General features: G+C 42.0%; 2 protein-coding genes across 2 annotated transcripts in view; one reads left to right on the top strand and one right to left on the bottom strand.

Annotated features, from left to right (window-relative positions):
* Window positions 1-2,751: 2,751 nt before the first annotated feature.
* LOC133541666 (methionine-R-sulfoxide reductase B1-A-like) lies at window positions 2,752-10,820 on the bottom strand. Its single transcript, XM_061885201.1, has 4 exons — window positions 10,683-10,820; window positions 4,721-4,863; window positions 4,512-4,626; window positions 2,752-3,163 (listed from the first exon to the last, which is right to left on the bottom strand). Exons 1-4 carry the CDS (start codon window positions 10,735-10,737, stop codon window positions 3,144-3,146), a joined length of 333 nt encoding a protein of 110 aa, XP_061741185.1. The 5' UTR covers window positions 10,738-10,820; the 3' UTR covers window positions 2,752-3,143.
* A 103-nt stretch (window positions 10,821-10,923) lies between these two features.
* Window positions 10,924-21,033, top strand: part of LOC133541656 (testis-expressed protein 2-like) — a 30,926-nt gene continuing 20,816 nt past the window's right edge. The window contains exons 1-3 of the mRNA XM_061885183.1: window positions 10,924-11,322; window positions 13,897-14,800; window positions 18,800-18,979. Of these exons, the coding sequence (XP_061741167.1) occupies window positions 13,922-14,800; window positions 18,800-18,979 (1,059 nt within the window). The 5' untranslated portion in view covers window positions 10,924-11,322; window positions 13,897-13,921. The remainder of the gene's footprint in view (window positions 11,323-13,896; window positions 14,801-18,799; window positions 18,980-21,033) is intronic.

The following is a 21,033-nucleotide window of genomic DNA, read 5'->3' as shown; positions in this document are numbered from 1 at the left end:
TTACTTTATATCAACCTGAAGTTGATGTGAAGTGATTTATATTTTATATAGCGCTTTTCTCTAGTGACTCAAAGCGCTTTACGTAGTGAAACCCAATATCTAAGTTACTTTTAAAGCAGTGTGGGTGGCACTGGGAGCAGGTGGGTCAAGTGTCTTGCCCAAGGACACAACGGCAGTGACTAGGATGGCGGAAGCGGGAACTGAACCTGCAACCCTCAAGTTGCTGGTACGGCCGCTCCACCAACCGAGCTAAACAGCCTTCAAGACTTTTTTTTTTTTTCCTTCATTTTTTTGACACCCACGCTTTAATGCATTTTGTGCGGCCCTTAGTGGAAAATGTTTGGACACCCCTGCTCTAAATTGTCTATGACTGGTCCTCAAAATGCATCCTGTGGGGCAGACAGTCCAATGTTATCCAAATCACAAGAGAGTCCACAGTTCTGTCCGCATCCTACAATCATTTGTGGCAGCTTTAGGGTACTTTGAAGACTGCCAGCAACTTCCAGTTTGTCTACAAACCAGAGCAAGGCTTTTACTCCACTCAGCAGATGTCCTGTTGTCATAATTCCCAACAGGTAGACATCTGCACGTCCTCCACTAAAAAGGGTCGCCAGGCACACGGCACTCCTTCACCCCAGGGTCCGTCGTGTGTCCAGCAACGACCCCTGAACCCAAGACCTTGTCAATTTCGTTGAGGCCAGTTAAATAGTTCCAATGTTTAGATTTGGAAAGCAGTGCAAAAAGAGGCAACAAGAAAGTTAAGACAAGACAAAGAAGCAAGCAGGAGAGATAAGGCAGAGGAAAGTGCCAGTGAGAAAGCCTATAAATATCCATCCATCCATCCAATTCCACCGCTTGTCCCTTTTGGGGTTACGGGGGGTGCTGGAGCCTATCTCAGCTGCATTCGGGCGGAAGGCGGGGTACACCCTGGACAAGTCATCGCAGGGCCAACACAGATAGACAACATTCACACACTAGGGACCATTTATGGTTGCCAATCAACCTATCCCCAGGTGCATGTCTTTGGAGGTGGGAGGGGCCTATCCCCAGGTGCATGTCTTTGGAGGTGGGAGGGGCCTATCCCCAGGTGCATGTCTTTGGAGGTGGGGGGGCCTATCCCCAGGTGCATGTCTTTGTAGGTGGGAGGAAGCCGGAGTACCCGGAGGGAACCCACGCAGTCACGGGGAGAACATGCAAACTCCACACAGAAAGACCCCTAAGTGGGATTGAACTCAGGACTACTCAGGACCTTCGTCTTGTGAGGCACATGCACTAACCCCTGTACCACCGTGCTGCCCGCCTATAAATATATACACTATATTGCCAAAAGTATTTGACCTCCAGTCCAAATGATGAGAGTCAGGTGTCCTAATCAATAAAATCAAGCACCTAGACATGGAGACTGTTTCTACAAACATTTGTGAAAGAATGGGCCGCTCTCAGTGATTTCCAGCGTGGAACTGTCATAGGATGAAAACTATGCAACAAATCCAGTCGTGAAATTCCCTCGCTCCTAAATATTCCAAAGTCAACTTTATTATAGGAAAAGTGAAGAGTTCGGGAACAACAGCAACTCAGCCACCAAGTGGTAGGCCATGTAAACTGACAGAGGGTCAGTGGATGCTGAAGCACATAGTGCAAAGACTTTCTGCACAGTTGCTACAGAGCTCCAAACTTCATGTGACCTTCCAATTAGCCCACGTACAGTACGCAGAGAGCTTCATGGAATGGGTTTCCATGGCCAAGCAGCTGCATCTAAGCCATACATCACCAAGTCCAGTGCAAAGCGTGGGATGCAGTTGTGTAAAGCACGTCGCCACTGGACTCTAGAGCAGTGGAAACGCCTTCTCTGGAGAATGAATCACGTTTTTCCAACTTGCAATCTGATGGACCAGTCTGGGTTTGGAAGTTGCCAAGAGAACGCTACATTTTGGACTGCATTGTGCAGAGTGTGAACTTTGGTGGAGGAGGAATTATGGTTTAAGGTTGTTTTTCAGGAGTTGGGCTTGGCCCTTGAGTTCCAGTGAAAGGAACTTTGAATGCTCCAGGATACCAAAACATTTTGGACAATTCCATGGGACGGCACTTCAAGTGGGCTTCACGGTGGCAGAGGGGTTTAGTGCGTCTGCCTCACAATACGAAGGTCCTGCAGTCCTGGGTTCGAATCCAGGCTCGGGATCTTTCTGTGTGGAGTTTGCATGTTCTCCCCGCGAGTGCGTGGGTTCCCTCCGGGTACTCCGGCTTCCTCCCACCTCCAAAGACATGCACCTGGGGATAGGTTGATTGGCAACATTAAATGGTCCCTAGTGTGTGAATGTTGTCTATCTATCTGTGTTGGCCCTGCGATGAGGTGGCGACTTGTCCAGGGTGTACCCCGCCTTCCGCCCGATTGTAGCTGAGATAGGCGCCAGCACCCCCTGCGACCCCAAAAAGGAATAAGCGGTAGGAAATGGATGGATGGAGGGCACTTCAAGTTCATGTGTGAAAAAAAGGCACCAACACTTTTGGCAATATAGTGTGTATAGGAAAATAAATAAAACACTGTACTTTAGGCAAGTGATTGTTTGGCGTACCGTACCAGAGTTTGATAATCAAATAAGGTATAAGGTAAGCAACATAAATATGATAAGTCTGTTTAGATGTGCCTCGACTCTTCCTCTGATGAAAGACATCCATGTTTCACCTTGTATTGTCAGAAAAAACATCAAAACTTTACTTCACTTTAAAATGTATTACTATTTTTGCATTAGATATTATGACATGTGCTTATATTTTATTCTGATCAAAAAATGTCCAAAACATGTTTTTTTTTAATCCTGAATTACTGGCAATACAAGCAGCATTGAAAATCCTAAAAGATTTGTTTTGCCGTTGAAGGCAATATCTTACTAAAATAACTCATGTAAAAACTGTACATTTAATGTAAATTGTAAATGATTATTGAAATTATCCTGAGTGTCAATGATTGCATTCTTTTCTTTCCTCTGTGGTTGCCATGCAGTGAGGAGACCACGGTCCATCGGAACTCTGGTGCTCCCATGTTGGGCTTTTCCCCCAGAGCGCGTCATTCGCTGACCCCCACTTACATAGCAACACACAGACATGTTTAAAGGGCCAGCAGCACTTCCTGTTGAACGCTCACTTTACTGTCCATCCACTTTATCTGTGGAGAGATGTCAGAACATGCCATCATGTAGACGTTACATCGCTTCCAACTGGAACTAATGCATTTTCTCAAATAGTGATTTTTGTCTAATACACAGAAATAATGCATACTTATGTTTTTGGTTTATACTGCATGTACCGTATTTTTCGGACTATAAGTCGCAGTTTTTTTCATAGTTTGGCCAGGGGTGTGACTTATACTCGGGAGCGACTTATGTGAGAAATTGCACATTACCGTAAAATATCAAATTATATTATTTAGCTCAGGGGTGCCCACACTTTTTCTGCAGGCGAGCTACTTTTCAATCGACCAACTCGAGGGGATCTACCTCATTTATATATATCATTTATATTTATTTATTTATGAAAGAGAAATTTTTGTAAACAAGTCAAATGTGTTTAATGATAATACAAGCATGTGTAACACATATAGATGTCTTTCTTTCACAAAGACAAGAATATAAGTTGGTGTATTACCTGATTCTGATGACTTGCATTGATTGGAATCAGACAGTAATGATGATAACGCCCACATTTTCAAATGGAGGAGAAAACAAAGTTGTCCTTTCTGTACAATACCACATGAAAGTGGTTGCTTTTTGGCATCTAATTCATCCAGCTTCCATACACTTTACAAGAAAAACATTGGCGGCAAATTCCGTAGCTTGCTTGATTGACATTCACGGCACCCGAGGGTCTTGTGAGATGACGCTGGCTGCTGCCAGTTCATTATTATGAAAAAATGACAGAGAGGAAGGCCAGAAACATTTTTTATTTCAACAGACTCTCGCGCCGTACCTTCCGTCAAAACTCTAAAGGCCGACTGCACATTTCCTATCTTCACAATAAAAGCCCTGCTTCATGCTGCCTGCGCTAACAAAATAAGAGTCTCGGAAAGCTGGCGTGCACAAGTGATGTGCACGCCAGCTTTCTGAGGGATCGCTTGTGCACGCCAGTTTTCCGAGACTCTGTATTTAGTTAGCGCAGGCAGCATGAAGCAGGGCTTTTATTGTGAAGATAGGAAATGTGCAGTCGGCCTTTAGAGTTTTGACGGAAGGTACGGCGCGAGAGTCTGTTGAAATAAAAAGTGTTTCTGGCCTTCCTCTCGGTCATATTTTCATAATAATGATCTTGCAGCAGCCAGCGTCATCTCACAAGACCCTCCGGTACCGTGAATGTCATTTAAGTGACGTCTTGGTGAAGATTGATGATCACTCATTTTTAGGTCTATTTTCTTTAAAAGCCTGGCTGGAGATGGACTGACACACCCTCCGCGGTCGACTGGTAGCTCGCAATCGACGTAATGGGCACCCCAAATTTTTGGTAAGTTTGGTGTTACTTTGTACCTTTTGGGACGAACTTCAGTGAGCTGCTGAATATTCAGAAGCGGGACATTCCTTTCGCAGGCCCGTCGTTGACAAACTCGTGGCCGAGGCCATTCCCGCACTTTCCGCACGACACCTGGATGTGAACATTGAGTCCGTTAAGTTTTACGTAACAGTGCTTATATAATGGCTTCTTGAATAATAGCTAATGGGTTTTCTCGTAGTTGTACCTTGAAGGCGCCAGATCTCTCCTCGCGTTTGGAGACACTGTCTTGGTGGATGGTCTCCGTGAAGGCTGGCCAGGGAGACGAGTGCTCAAACTTGGAGCGACTGGAGAAGAGCTGGTGACCACACTTGGTGCATGCGTAAATCCCTAAAGGAAGGAAGATATAATGCATGAGCTCGGTGACGATGAAACCCTGATTTCCACAGTACTCGAAACAATTGTCGTTGCCACGACCTCGGACTCTTTCCGTTTTTATTCGAGTCAATCTGTCCGATTCCACCAACTGCCGGTCGCCACAACGTGGTGGTTACATTTCCTGCTTGTGTTGGAGAGGATTCATGCGTAAACATCAAATAAATTACCTGGTTCACTTTCAAAATAAAATAGTCCGTTTTCGAGGTGGATCGTACTTTACACTTTCAAATGGGTGGTCAACTTTTGAAAGGCTTTCAGGCGTAATTTCACCTTGTTCACACAAATGCTGGTTCTGGAGGTCCAAAATTAAAGAATCATATACAGGCATATCTCGGGCAGCTATAGGCAGATACAGTCGTGGTCAAAAGTTTACACAAAATTGTTTAGAACAATGTCAGAACTTTCCTCCAGAAGGTCTTATCTTTGTCCATGTCAACAATGCCCAGGAATATTTTTGGAGGAGAAAAGGTGAGGCCTTTACTCACAGGAACACCATCCCTACCGTCGAGTATGGTGGTGTTAGTATTGTGCTCTGCGCCTGTTTTGCTGCCAATGGAACTGGTGCTTTACAGAGAGTAAATGGGACAATGAAAAAGGAGGATTACCTACAAACTACTACTATTTTTTTTTCCCCTTGGCCTCAGTCTGCACCCCCACTCCAGGGCCCAGGCTAAGACCGATTTTTTTTTTAATTTTATTTTAATCTTCTATTCTTTTCTCTCCCCCCCCCCCCCTCCCCCTCCCCTGTTTACCTGTATGTCATCTTTTTTGTAAGGGGCGCTGGAAGCCGGCAGACCCGTCAGCGATCCTGTTCTGTCCCCCTGTAATGTTTGTCTGATCTTGAATGGGATTGTGCTGAAAATTGTAATTTTCCTGAAGGAACTCTCCTGACGGAATAAATAAAGTACTATCTAATCTAATCTAATCTAATCTAAATTCTTCAGGACAACCTAAAATCATCAGCCCGGAGGTTGGGTCTTGGGCGCAGTTGGGTGTTCCAACAGAAAGTTACATTCCACACCCTGTGGCAATCAGGGGTAAGAATGTGAGTGTGAAGGCCTAGTGGTCAGAAAGTCCACCCTGAGATCGGTAGTTTGTGAGTTCAAACCCCGGCTTAGTCATACCAAAGACTATAAAAATGGGAGCCATTACCTCCCTGCTTGGCACTCTGCATCAAGGGTTGGAATTGGGGGTTAAATAACCAAAAATGATGCCTGGGCGCGGCCACCGCTGCTGCTCACTGCTCCCCTCGCCTCCCCGCGAGGTGAACAAGGCGATGAGTCAAATGCAGAGGACAGATTTCACCACACCTGGTGTGTGTGTGTGTGTGTGTGTGTGTGTGTGTGTGTGTGTGTGACAATCATTGCTACTTTAACTTTATTGTCTCGATGTGTTCATATTGTTAAAGTGGGGCAAAAAAGTATTTAGTCAGCCAGCGATTGTGCAAGTTCTCCCACTTCAAATGATGACAGAGGTCTGTCATTTTCATCATAGGTACACTTCAACTGTGAGAGACAGAATGTGAAGAAAAAAAATCCAGGAATTCACATTGTAGGAATTTTAAAGAATTTATTTGTAAATTATGGTGGAAAATAAGTATTTGGTCAACCATTCGAAGGAGGTTTTGGCTCAAAATCTCACGATACATGGCCCCATTCATTCTTTCCTTAACACGGATCAATCGTCCTGTCCCCTTAGCAGAAAAACAGCCCCAAAGCATGATGTTTCCACCCCCATGCTTCACAGTAGGTTTGGTGTTCTTGGGATGCAACTCAGTATTCTTCTTCCTCCAAACACCACCAGTTGAGTTTATACCAAAATGGATACATGGATGATACAGCAGAGGATTGGGAGAATGTCATGTGGTCAGATGAAACCAAAATAGAACTTTTTGGTATAAACTCAACTGGTGGTGTTTTGCGGAAGAAGAATACTGAGTTGCATCCCAAGAACACCATACCTACTGTTAAGCATGGGGGTGGACACATCATGCTTTGGGGCTGTTTTTCTGCTAAGGGGACAGGACGATTGATCCGTGTTAAGGAAAGAATGAATGGGGCCATGTATCCTGAGATTTTGGAGCCAAAACCTCCTTCCATCAGTGAGAGCTTTGAATGGATGAACAAATACTTATTTTCCACCATAATTTACAAATAAATTCTTTAAAATTCCTGGGATTTTTTTTCACATTCTGTCTCTCACAGTTGAAGTGTACCTAGGATGAAAATGACAGACCTCTGTCATCATTTTAAGTGGGAGAACTTGCACAATCGCTGGCTGACTAAATACTTTTTTGCCCCACTGTACATTGTTGATATTTTTGAAATTATTGATCACCAACAAAATGGGCAGAAAAAGGACCATTGACTCCTGTCACAACTAATACGGAGGCTGTGGAAAAAAACCTGAATAACGATGTGAACGACATGTGAGAAAGGTGAGAAGCAGCTTTGTCATTAAATGGAGAAAAAAAAAACAGGCAGACATTTAAGCTAAAATGAACACATTCTGCAAGAAATGCAAAATAGACACGGAAGCAGCTAAGGGGAAATTATAGTCATCTGTGCCCTAACTGCAAAATCCCTCAAGTTAAATTGATGACCGGAGGAAGTTAAAGTCGTTGTCCAAGACATCAAGTATCTGGACAAATACTGAAGATGACAACATCTCAACTACAAAGACTTGATGCACCTGAAGTAATCCGCAAATTGACAGTAAACTAATTTAATTCACAGAACGTGCCCAATAAATTACATCCAGAAATGTACTTGCTAGTGGTGCAATTCCGACAAAGTTTTGACTTAACCCTCTTAGCATCTTATTAGTAGGTTCAAACATTTAGCATCCTAATGTGCCAAAATGGACCTGCTTATAAAAGTCTTAAAATAGGTAAATATTTAACTCAACACTTTAAAAAAAAAATCTTTTCAACAATTTCATTATTTGTGTATATTTTTATGTCGTTTTTGTGATCAGGCCTTTGATGAGGGTTTGTTTTGATACATAAATATATATTCATGACACTAACACTACTACGACTCTGCCTCGACTATAATCCCATTGTTTTTATTATTTTTGTAATATTTCTCTATTTTGTTTTCTTTTAAACCCCCATTATTTACTTTTTACTTTTTTCTTTAAATTGATCTCAACTCTGTACACTGCTGCTGGAATTGTAATTTTCCTGAAGGAACTCTCCTGAAGGAATCAATAAAGTACTATCTATCTAACTATCTATCTAATGCTGTACCACTGGTTTCCATTTATGTTCAAGTGTATTTATTTTAATCTACCAGCATATTTGAAATGTTTTCCTGTGCCCTTTACATCATCCTACCCTCTAAGACACTCTCAACATCCTTTTCTGTCCCTAAAGAGCTGGTCCTTTTCTTTGAGAGCCCCCCTTTTATTGGAATCAACCATCGGCTTTATCAACTATTGGTCAACTCAAAATGTATCTTTTTCTTCATCTTAAAACTGAAACCCATTGTACCTCGTATACCCTTTGTTGGAATTTAATTTGTCCATCCATCCATTTTCTACCGCTTATTCCCCTTTGGGGTGGCGGGGGGCGCTGGTGCCCATCTCAGCTACAATCGGGCGGAAGGCGGGGTACACCCTGGACAAGTTGCCACCTCATCGCAGGGCCAACACAGATAGACAGACAACATTCACACTAGGGACCATTTAGTGTTGCCAATCCTCCCCATGTCATTTACTGTAAATGATCTCTATTTTCATGTTTTTTTTTCAATTTTCTTACAACTTAATTCTCATTATTTTTAGAACATTTTTAATTTGTAAAAAAAAATAAAAAATTTGTTTTTCTTGTAACATTTATTCTTTTAGTATGATATATATATATATTAACATATTTTTACAACGTAGTTATAATAAAATTAAACAGGAAATAAATCTATTACCAGTTTCTTCTCATTGGAATTACACTTTTTTCCCCCAGTCAATTTTTTTCTTACATTATTTTAGTTATTTTTTAATAATTTAATTTAATAATATTACATTTATTTTACTGCATTGTTATTCTATTGTAAATATTGTAAATTCTGAGGGAGTTGTGTAAGGCTGAGAGGTATCTGAGCAAAATTGTCTTTAATGATTGTCTGTAATTGTTGTGTAACTTGTACTGTATTGTGTTCATTTGAAATTTCTTTGCTTCCCCCTTGAAAACGAGATACTGCATCTCAAGGGGTTTTCCATTAATAAATTCAAATTCAAAATAAATTTTACTGCAGGTTGTTTATTGCAGTGTTTATCAACCACTGTGCCGCGGCACGATCTGGTGTGCCGTGGGAGATGATCTCATTTCACCTCTTTGGGGTAAAGTGTGAGTGAGTGTCGGTGTTGTCTGGAGTAACCGTGTAATTTTCTCCTGTATCAGTAGGCGGCAACCGGTAGCTAATTGCTTTGTAGATGTTGGAAACAGCGGCAGGCACTGTGCAGGTAAAAAAGGTATTTAATGCTTAAACAAAAAAATAAACAAAAGATGAGCGCCCCTAAGAAAATGCATTGAAGCTTAGGGAAGGCTATGCGGAACAAAATTAAAACTGAACTACAAAATAAACAAAACCCGAATGCTGGACGACACCAAAAACTTACTGCGGAGCAACGACGGCGTCCACAAATTACATCCGTACATGACAATCAACAATGTCCCTACAAAGAAGGATAATCCATCCATTTTCTAGCGGTTATTCCCTTCGGGGTAACGAGGGGCGCTGGAGCCTATCTCAGCTACAATTGGGGGGAAGGCGGTGTACACCCTGGACAAGTCACCAGGGGTAAAAAAAATATATATATATTGATTGCTAAAACAAAGTAGATGCGGGAAATATCGCTCACAGGAAGGCATGAAACTGTTACAGGAAAATACCCCAAAAAATATGAGCGCAAGACAAGAAGTAAAACACTACACACAGGAAAACAGCAAAAAAGTCCAAATAAGTCAGGTGGTGACAGTACACCTACTTGGAGACAAGAGCTATGCTTTAAAGTCATAACCAACTATTGCCAGGACAGCTTTTTACTGTCAACTGAGTTTAATTTTTTAGTGATTTCTGCTGGCTGTGTGCCTCCGCATTTTTCCAACGCAAAAAATGTGCCTTGGCTCAAAAAAGGTTGAAAAACATTGGTTTTCAGTGGACTTTTTTTCCATAGTAAAAACAACAGGTGGCTTCTTACTGTCTCCATCTAGTGGTTTAAAGTGGTCATTACACTTAAATCCATTTTCCTAGTGTAGATTCGTTCAGTTTTAGAGGGGGGGAATATTTGTATTTTGTATTCTGATTGTATTAGATAACATATTAAAAGGCAAAATCATAAAAATCACTTAACTTTAAACATTTCGAGAAAAAAGTATAGTTATTAAGTAAGTAATGTGATTATTAATTCGTAAACACGTTATTTCCGGTATCGGTAGCATTATGTCCTTGGTATTTTTGCAGTACTTCCGCCCGGAGTTATTAGCGTACAGTTGTGTTTTGTAAGAGGACCTACATTGTTTTGTAATGGTTGTGTAACCGAAACTTAGGCAACATTTAGTCAACGTTTTTAAACTGAATTCTAACAAAACGCACGTTTCTATCCCCTCTATAAATTACACCAAACATAAATGCAGAACAAATATTATTAACGTTAACAGCGGTTAGCTAGCTAGCTCCATTTAATAACTAAGAAGTTAGCTCCGAGAAAAGAGTTCGGAAAGTCACCGAATGAGAAAAGAACGTAAAAAAAAATGTAAATAGTGAGAGCACCTGGTTTGAAATGGTCTGCAAAAACCTCTCGGCCGTAGAAGGAACAGAAAGACATTTCCACCGGCGTGTTGGTCAAGTTTGTCACGAAGTAAAGCCGGCGTGACGCTTAATGTTTACCCAACACTTCACCAGGAAGTAGTTTGTGCAATTTTCAAAATAAAACCGGAAACGAGACCTCGGTAAAAAAAAAAATGCAGTAATTTAAAGTTGCGTTTGTGTGAGTTGTAAGTATTTTTTAAAACCTATATAGTGTCGATTAATAAAAGTATGCATTAACCCAGCACACTTTTAACCGTTTTGAGTGACGTCGAGTCGCACCGTCTGACTGTTGTCCTCTTAACCCTGCAAGAATAATCTGGATTAAAGAGTTACATCCAGTTCGCTGCCAGCAGCCCGCAATAATCACATTATTCTTCCAAGGGGTTGACGACCAGAGGGTAAAAGAGATAAAGTGCTGACAACTAAGAGAGACGCAGTTAACGTGTTGCACGTATGCATTTTAACTTTAATGCGACGATCAAAGGAGAGAATGGCGCAATAAAGGAACCCCTCGCCTGCAACATAGAGGACGAGCATCATGTGTTGTGCATCAGTTGTTTGCAGACTTCCAGACTGTTGCTTGTAGAGCTGCACAGTACAGGTAAGCATCATAAATTCCTGCTCCTTGACTTCAAGGTAAATATGCTTTTTCATAACAAGTGTCAAAAGTGCAATATTAAATATTGTCTACCCAAAAACTTGTCATTTTTAATTTTTCTGGATGAAAGTGTGGATGCATACCTTTTTTTTTAAAAACGTTTTTAATTACAATATATGATATTTTCTCTGGGAACGCATGCATCTTAGTTTGTTTTAAATATTTCAACTATAATGTGGCATCAACCTGTTAGGAACAGTGGTATACATTACTTTAATCCTTTTAAGTCATCCACCAAAGTCCATCCATTAATTAAATACTCCTACACTTGTTTCTTTTGTCTTTGTTGATGCTATAGAAATTAAATCCTTAGTCAATCTATTCCATCAATCAAGATGTGTATGTTTAAAAAGGGCCCAATATTGTTTTAATTGTTGAAACAAAAAAAGTGTATTAAATACGTAATAGTTTCCCTTTTTGTTTCTTAAATAGTAATCCAAAGAAAATGGCATTTCCAAACAATGGACAATACCAGTTGGATGTAATACAAATCCATTCAACACACACTGGACATTATTGTACAGAAAGCACTTAATACGCAAACATTATCATATATAAAAACATAAATACCAGACGTTAGAGAAAAGTAAGAAAATGTGTAACTAAAGTTAAGATCTGGATTAGAGTATCAGTAAAACAAAAGTATGAAACGTAGATTTGTTGACATTTACAATAGCAGTGGCATTTGGAATTAAAACTTTTTTGTTCAAAAAGGACCTTTGGCCAAGGGCGCCTATAGCAGAAATTATATATACCGTATTTCCTTGAATTGCCGCCGGGGCGCTAATTAATTTAAAACCTCTTCTGACTCCTGCGCTTACCAAAGGTATGCAGAAAAAATTTGAGTGTGATGTAAGCTTGGACCCGGCAGAAATTCAAGGCAGGCGCATACTATATGATACCCTGCGGCAATTAAAGGAAATACAGTATGTGTGTACATACATATATATATATATATATATATATGTGTGTACATGTATACATATATATATACATGTGTACATGTATATATGTATATGTATATATATGTGTATATGTATATGTATATATATGTGTATATGTAATGTACGTACATATGTGTATATATATGTATATATATATATATATATATATATATATATATATATATATATATATATATATGTATATATATATAATGTGTCTAATATGTGTATATGTAGAGTATATACCGGTACATATATGTGTATATTAATAATGTGTATATATGTGTGTGTATATGTATAGTATATATATATATATATACATATATATATATGTGTCCATATATATATGTGTATGTATATATATATGTATGTATATATATCCATATATATATGTGTGTGTGTATATATGCATATAATATATATATATATGTATTTGTGTATAAATATGTGTGTGTGTGTGTATATATTATATATATATATTTGTGTGTGTATATATTCATATATATAAATACATATATATACTGTATATATATGGATATAAAACATGTGTGTGTATATTTATATATATATATGTATATTTAAATATACATATATATATATATATATATATATATATATATATATATATACATACATACACATAAAAGGTACCTTTCTACCATCAAGGCACTCAAAGCGCTTTGACACTATTCCCACATCCATCCATTAACACGGCGGGAGCTGCCATGCAAGGCGCGACCAATCAGGAGCAAAGGTGAAGTGTCTTGCTCAAGGACACAATGGACTAGGGTGGTAGAAGCTGGGGATCGAACCAGAAACCCTCATCTCCCAACTGCGCCACACTGTCCCTACATATACATATACATATATATACATATATATATATATATATATATGTGTGTGTGTATGTATGTGTGTATGCTTATATATATATATATATTATATATATATACATATGTATATATATGTAATATATATATAATATATATATATATAATATATATATATATATATATTGATATGTGTATGTATGTATAAAGAGCGATGCTGCATGATGCCTCATTATTTCGACATGCAGTCACACAAGTGTAAACAGTTGCTAACCCATAAAGTGACTTTTTCTGCAGGGTTTCCCACACATTCATCTATTTGTGGCGGCCGCCACAAATAAAATAAAAAAAATAAAATAAAAATATATATATTTATTTCGGCTTTTGACTTGCTCGACCGCTCATAAAAGAAATGAGACTCTGTCTGTGAATAGAGCTTGTAGTTACATATTATATAAATATTATATAAATATGTATATAAATATGTACATAAAGTGTTGTAATTATATTCCAACCTCCCCCCCGCTGCACGACCACACCACCACAAATAAATGCCTGACCTGTGGGAAACTCTGTTCTGTGTAAACTTTGATGCTTTTATTCCCTGGCGAAATGTGCCCAAAAAGACCTTTTTGGAGTTCAGATTTCAATGTGTAATAATTAGTCATGTCCAGCGCAGAACGTTTTTTTTTTATCCTGAATCTTTTTAAATAACAAATTATTGTTTGCTTTACTTTATTCAGTTTCCAACTCGCGCCGTCCAGTATTATGGCCAACATGGAGGAGAGTAAGCTCATCCTAACCGTTGACGAGGAGGGTCCCTTTGCGGTCTTCTCCAAAGACAAACCCCCGGAAAGCCTCCCCCTGCCTCAATCGTCATCCTTTGACTCTTCCGCTGTTCCCCCCACCAACACGGCTGATCCCTCCTCTGCTGAGCCGATGCCACAGGAGGGCAGCTCTCCAAGCACAGGGGTCAAAGTTGTTCTGCACCCCCAGAAGCAGCCAAGAATAGCACCGCCTGAAACTGGCAGAGAAACACACCCTTTTGCAGGCACTTTAGAGGACCAATGGAACCAGAACTTCAGTGTCTGGAAGGAGTATCAGCGCAAGATGGCAGAAGAAAGCTCCGGTAGTTCCTCCATTTCTGTTATGGACGACACACAATCCAACCAAGGAGAGGGGAGGACAAACACGGACGTAAAGTGCCTGGGAGGTGGTGGAGGTGTGCGTGGTGCTCACTTGAGAAGACGCCAACAGGGCTCTCTCTTGGATGGCAGGCGCCACGGCAGGGACACCTACTTGGAGGTCCACACCTACGGAGACAAGATCAAAGTGGTGATTCTCCCCAACGGCTCTCAGGTCAAAAGACGCAGAGTTTTCCACCGCCAACTTGGTAACTCGTCCCCGGGCGTACCCGCTCCCCTCCGCTGGCTGGGCGTGATGGGCCTGGTGGCCTGTGGCTTCTACGTGATCCCCGTGCCCGCCAGCGTGACTGCGGTCATCGGGGTGGCGTTTGGTCTTGTTTTGATCTTCGTGCTGCTGTGTTTCCTTCCCACACCATGGCCCACTGGCAGGGGGAAGTCACAGTACGGCATGCACAGAAGAAGGTATTCACTGGAGGAGAACACCAATGCAGAAACCCTTCAGGTAAAAATACTGAACATACCTTTTTATTTTTTGGCATGAATTCCCTTTTCAGGTTGCATATACAAACCCCAAACCCAGTGAAGTTGGCACGTTGCTTAAATGGTAAATAAAAACAGAATCCTTTTCGACTTATATTCAATTGAATAGACTGCAAAGACAAGATACCTAAAGGCCTACTGAAATGAGATGTTCTTATTTAAACGGGGATAGCAGCTCCATTCTATGTGTCATACTTCATCATTTCAACATATTTTTGCTGAAAGGATTTAGTAGAGAACATCCACGATAAAGTTCTTAACGTTTGGTCGCTAATATAAAAGCCTTGCCTGTGCCGGAAGTAGCAGACGATGTGCGCGTGACGTCACGGGTTGTGGAGCTCCTCACATCTGAACATTGTTTACAATCATGGCCACCAGCAGCGAGAGCGATTCGGACCGAGAAAGCCACGATTTCCCCATTAATTTGAGCGAGGATGAAAGATTTGTGGATGAGGAAAGTGAGAGTGAAGGACTATACAGTGGGAGCGGAAGTAGCAGACGATGTGCGGGCGCGTGACGTCACGGGTTGTGGAGCTCCTCACATCTCAACATTGTTTACAATCATGGCCACCAGCAGCAAGAGCGATTCGGACCGAGAAAGCGACAATTTCCCCATTAATTTGAGCGAGGATGAAAGATTTGTGGATGAGGATAGTGAGAGTGAAGGACTAGAAAAAAAAAATCAGTGGCAAAGGACAGCCTTGGCTGAGTCCAACCGTCACTGGAAACGGGTCCGACTTACTGCCAGTGCCAGCAAGGCGGACCAAGCTCTGGCACTGATCATACAGGGAGCGGACCGCCACAATAAGGACCGCCAAGGCTGTCCTTTGTCACCGATTCTGTTCATAACTTTTATGGACAGAATTTCTAGGCGCAGTCAAGGCGTTGAGGGGTTCTGGTTTGGTGGCCGCGGGATTAGGTCTCTGCTTTTTGCAGATGATGTGGTCCTGATGGCTTCATCTGACCGGGATCTTCAGCTCTCGTTGGACCGGTTCGCAGCCGAGTGTGAAGCAACCGGAATGAGAATCAGCACCTCCAAGTCCGAGTCCATGGTTCTTGCCCGCAAAAGGGTGGAGTGCCATCTCCGGGTTGGGGAGGAGACCCTGCCCCAAGTGGAGGAGTTCAAGTACCTAGGAGTCTTGTTCACGAGTGGGGGAAGAGTGGATGGTGAGATCGACAGGCGGATCGGTGCGGCGTCTTCAGTAATGCGGACGTTGTACCGATCCGTTGTGGTGAAGAAGGAGCTGAGCTGGAAGGCAAAGCTCTCAATTTACCGGTCGATCTACGTTCCCATCCTCACCTATGGTCATGAGCTTTGGGTCATGACCGAAAGGATAAGATCACGGGTACAAGCGGCCCAAATGAGTTTCCAGGTCTCTCCCTTAGAGATAGGGTGAGAAGCTCTGCCATCCGGGAGGAACTCAAAGTAAAGCCGCTGCTCCTCCACATGGAGAGGAGCCAGATGAGGTGGTTCGGGCATCTGGTCAGGATGCCACCCGAACGCCTCCCTAGGGAGGTGTTTAGGGCACGTCCAACCGGTAGGAGGCCACGGGGAAGACCCAGGACACGTTGGGAAGACTATGTCTCCCGGCTGGCCTGGGAACGCCTCGGGATCCCCCGGGAAGAGCTAGACGAAGTGGCTGGGGAGAGGGAAGTCTGGGCTTCCCTGCTTAGGCTGTTGCCCCCGCGACCCGACCTCGGATAAGCGGAAGATGATGGATGGATGGGAAAAAAAGACTAGAGTGCAGTGGGAGCGATTCAGATGTTATTAGACACATTTGCTAGGATAATTCTGGAAAATCCCTTATCTGCTTATTCTGTTACTAGTGTTTTAGTGAGATTATATGGTACCTGAAAGTCGGAAGCGTGTGGCCACTGGTGTAGTGACCGCCAGTGTCTCTAAGTGAAGCGACGATTCTCAACGAGGTAAAGTGAAGGCAGCCGGTCAGGCCGGGCTGAGCTTTTTTTTTCCCCCTCTACGGTGGAAGCATCCCACGTTGGGAGGCCGGTCGGAGGAGGCAAGAGAGTCCGCAGTTGCCTCCTTGACAGGTGCATGAGGAACGACGCAAGCTCCGCTCATGTCTACGGTAAGAGCCGACTTATTACCACAATTTTCTCACCGAAACCTGCCGGTTGAAATGTGGTAGAGAACCATGTTTGCTTGACCGCTCTGTTCCATAGTAAAGCTTCACCTTCGGGAATGTAAACAAGGAAACACCGGCTGTGTTTGTGTTGCTAAAGGCAGCCGCAATACATCGCTTCCCACCTACAGCTTTTTTCTTTGACGTCTCCATTATTAATGGAACAAATTGCAAAAGATTCATCAACACAGATGTCCAAAATACTGTGTAATTATGTGATTAAAGCAGACGAGTTATGACTGGGATCGGGCTGGAACAAAATGTCCGCGACAATACATGACGTCACGCGTACGCATCATCATACCGACGTTTTAGACAGGATACTTTGCGCGAAATTTTAAATTGCAATTTAGTAAAACTAAAGCGGCCGTATTGGCATGTGTTGCAATGTTAATATTTCATCATTGATATATAAACTATCAGACTGCGTGGTCGCCAGTAGTGGCTTTCAGTAGGACTTTAATGTTCGAACTGGTCAACTTTGTGATTTTAATTTAAATATTAGCTCATTTGGACTTTGATGCCTGCAACATGTTTAAAAAAAGCTGGCACAAGTGACAAAAAAGACAGAAAGTAGGAATGCTCATTAAACGCTTATTTGGAACATCCCACAGGTGTGCAGGCTAATTGGGAACAGGTGGGTGCCATGATTGGGTATAAAAACAGCTTCCATGAAATGCTAAGTAATTCACAAACAAGGATGGGGTGAGGGTCCCCAATTTGTAAGCAAATTGTCGAACAAAACAACATTTCTCAATGAGCTATTGCAAGGAATTTCGGGATTTTACCATCTACGGTCTGTAAAATCATCAAAAAGTTCAGAAAATCTGGCGAAATCACTGCACGTAAGCGGTGATATTACGGACCTTTGACCCCTCATGCGGTACTGCATCAAAAACCGACAACAGTGTGTAAGGATATCACCACATGGGCTCAGGAACACTTCATAAAACCACTGCCAGTAACTACAGTTGGTCGCTACATCTGTAAGTGCAAGTTAAAACTCTACTATGCAAAGCGCAAGCCATTTATCAACACCCAGGAACGCCGCCAGCTTCGCTGGGCCCGAGCTCATCTAAGATGGACTGATGCAAAGTGAAAAAGTGTTCTGTGGTCTGACGGCTCCACATTTCAAGTTATATTTGGAAACTGTGGACTCCGGAACAAAGAGGAAAATAAACATCCGGATTGTTATAGGTGCAAAGTTCAAAAGCCAGCATCTGTGATGGTATGGGGGTGTATTATGGGATGGTATGGGGACGGCGTGGCGCAGTGGGGGAGAGTGGCCGTGCGCAAACCCGAGGGTCCCTGGTTCAATCCCCATCCAGTACCAACCTCGTCACGTCCGTTGTGTCCTGAGCAAGACACTTCACCCTTGCTCCTGATGGGTGCTGGTTGGCGCCTTGCATGGCAGCTCCCTCCATCAGTGTGTGAATGTGTGTGTGAATGGGTAAATGTGGAAGTAGTGTCAAAGCGCTTTTGAGTACCTTGAAGGTAGAAAAGCGCTATACAAGTACAACCCATTTATTTATTTATCATTTATCTTTCATTATGAACATGATTTTGGTGTACACAGCAGGTGGTGCCGAACACATTTTCTCGCACACGAGTCAGTTTTTCTTTTCCTGTAGTCATACACAATTAATGACCTGAAAGAAAAGTGTCTTAAAAGTTGTAAAAAGGTGCAGTTGGGGCTGATGTTTGGTTGATGGTGATCAATTTTTTACTAAAATCCTTTCTTAAAAATTAGGCTTGTTACATAATCCGATCCTTACAATTATACTTGTCCCCTTTTAAAGTCTTTTCTTTTCTCCTGCCAGGGCTGGATGAATATAACCTATGACTACAACCCAGAGATGTTCCAGCCGACTGACACACATCCCGTCTATGTAAAGCTGGAAAGCCGAGAGCTGCGCGTGTCTTACTCGAAAACCTTTTTGGGGGTGCCCAGTGACAGGGAAATCTTGCATTCAGACACTTACCAAATGGCCGACTGTAAGGTATGTTTCTCCACTCTTAAATGTGCTTAGTGACATTTGCTAAACCCCAAAAATATAACACACATGCTGATTCTGTATGAACGGAAGATACTTCACTATAAAAGTGGGTGACATTGTTATCACCAGGAAGGATGAGATCACCTACCTAGGTTCCATTCTAGAGGCTAATCTTTCCCGTGATAAAATGGCAACCAAGGTGATCAAAAAGGTCAACCAAAGAACGAGATTCCTCTACAGAATCAACTCTCTGGTCAACAAAAGCACCTTGAGGATTCTAGCGGGAACTCTCATTCAACCCTTCTTCGATTACGCTTGCACCTCCTGGTACCCCAGCACCTCCAAAACCTTCAAATCTAGCCTCCAAACATCCCAGAATAAGCTAATCCGGTTACTTTTAGACCTCCACCCCAGATCACACCTCAATCCAACCCACTTCTCCAAAGTGGGCTGGCTCAGGGTGGAGGACAGAGTAAAACAACTTGCACTGAGCCTGGTCTATAAAATCCGCTACACCTCCTTGATACCGAAGTACATGTCAAACTACTTCCTTAACGTAAATGACCGCCATAACCACAACACCAGGGGGAGCTCCACAAACCACGTTAAACCCAGATTTCGATCTAACAAAGGTTTTAACTCATTCTCTTTCTATGCCACATCAATGTGGAATGCACTCCCAACAGGTATAAAAGTAAGTGCATCTCTATCCTCCTTCAAAAGCGCTCTAAAACAACACCTCCAGGCAACTTCAACTCTTTACTAATACCCTCCTCCATTCACATCCCATCTCCCCGGATTATAAACAACTCAAATGTACTTCTAATGTATATACTTGTTCTTATGCTATGTGAACTCACTATGTTCTCTGCTGGCTGTACATATCCTACTAAATAAGACCTACACTGTTTCAATGTCCACATTTCTCTGTTGACGCAATTGTTGATGACTGAAGTTCTGATATCAACCAAATCTCCTCATCCCACCCCCCGGATTGTAAATAATGTAAATAATTCAATGTATATACTATGATGATTAACTTGTGTGATGACTGTATTATGTTGATAGTATATATTTGTACCATGAATTGATTAACGTGGACCCCGACTTAAACAAGTTGAAAAACTTATTGGGGTGTTACCATTTAGTGGTCAATTGTACGGAATATGTACTGTACTGTGCAATCTACTAATAAAAGTATCAATCAATCAATCAATAATACAACTTTTTAGCAGTAATTACTATATTAAAATGGCGAAGGCTGAACGCAAGAAATGTGTTTGGTGTTCAGCTTTTAAGTTGTCAGTCACAGCTGTCTGGCACACACCTGCACATACACCAGGGGTGCCCATTACGTCGATCGCGAGCTACCAGTCGACCGCGGGGGGTGTGTCAGTCCATCTCCAGCCAGGCTTTTAAAAAAAATAGACCTAAAAATGAGTGATCATCAATCTTCACCAAGACGTCACTTAAATGACATTCACGGTACCGGAGGGTCTTGTGAGATGACGCTGGCTGCTGCAAGATCATTATTATGAAAATATGACCGAGAGGAAGGCCAGAAACACTTTTTATTTCAACAGACTCTCGCGCCGTACCTTCCGTCAAAACTCTAAAGGCCGACTGCACATTTCCTATCTTCACAATAAAAGCCCTGCTTCATGCTGCCTGCGCTAACTAAATACAGAGTCTCGGAAAGCTGGCGTGCACAAGCGATCCCTCAGAAAGCTGGCGTGCACATCACTTGCATGATGTTTCCACCCCCATGCTTCACAGTAGGTATGGTGTTCTTGGGATGCAACTCAGTATTCTTCTTCCTCCAAACACCACCAGTTGAGTTGATACCAAAATGGATACATGGATGATACAGCAGAGGATTGGGAGAATGTCATGTGGTCAGATGAAACCAAAATAGAACTTTTTGGTATAAACTCAACTCGTCATGTTTGGAGGAAGAAGAATACTGAGTTGCATCCCAAGAACACCACACCTACTGTGAAGCATGGGGGTGGAAACATCATGCTTTGGGGCTGTTTTTCTGCTAAGGGGACAGGACG

The sequence above is a fragment of the Nerophis ophidion genome, linkage group LG23 (genome assembly GCF_033978795.1).
Source record: "Nerophis ophidion isolate RoL-2023_Sa linkage group LG23, RoL_Noph_v1.0, whole genome shotgun sequence".
Taxonomy (NCBI): domain Eukaryota; kingdom Metazoa; phylum Chordata; class Actinopteri; order Syngnathiformes; family Syngnathidae; genus Nerophis; species Nerophis ophidion.
The sequence above is the reverse complement of the archived record's forward strand: the minus strand, read 5'-3'. Positions and strand labels throughout refer to the sequence as shown.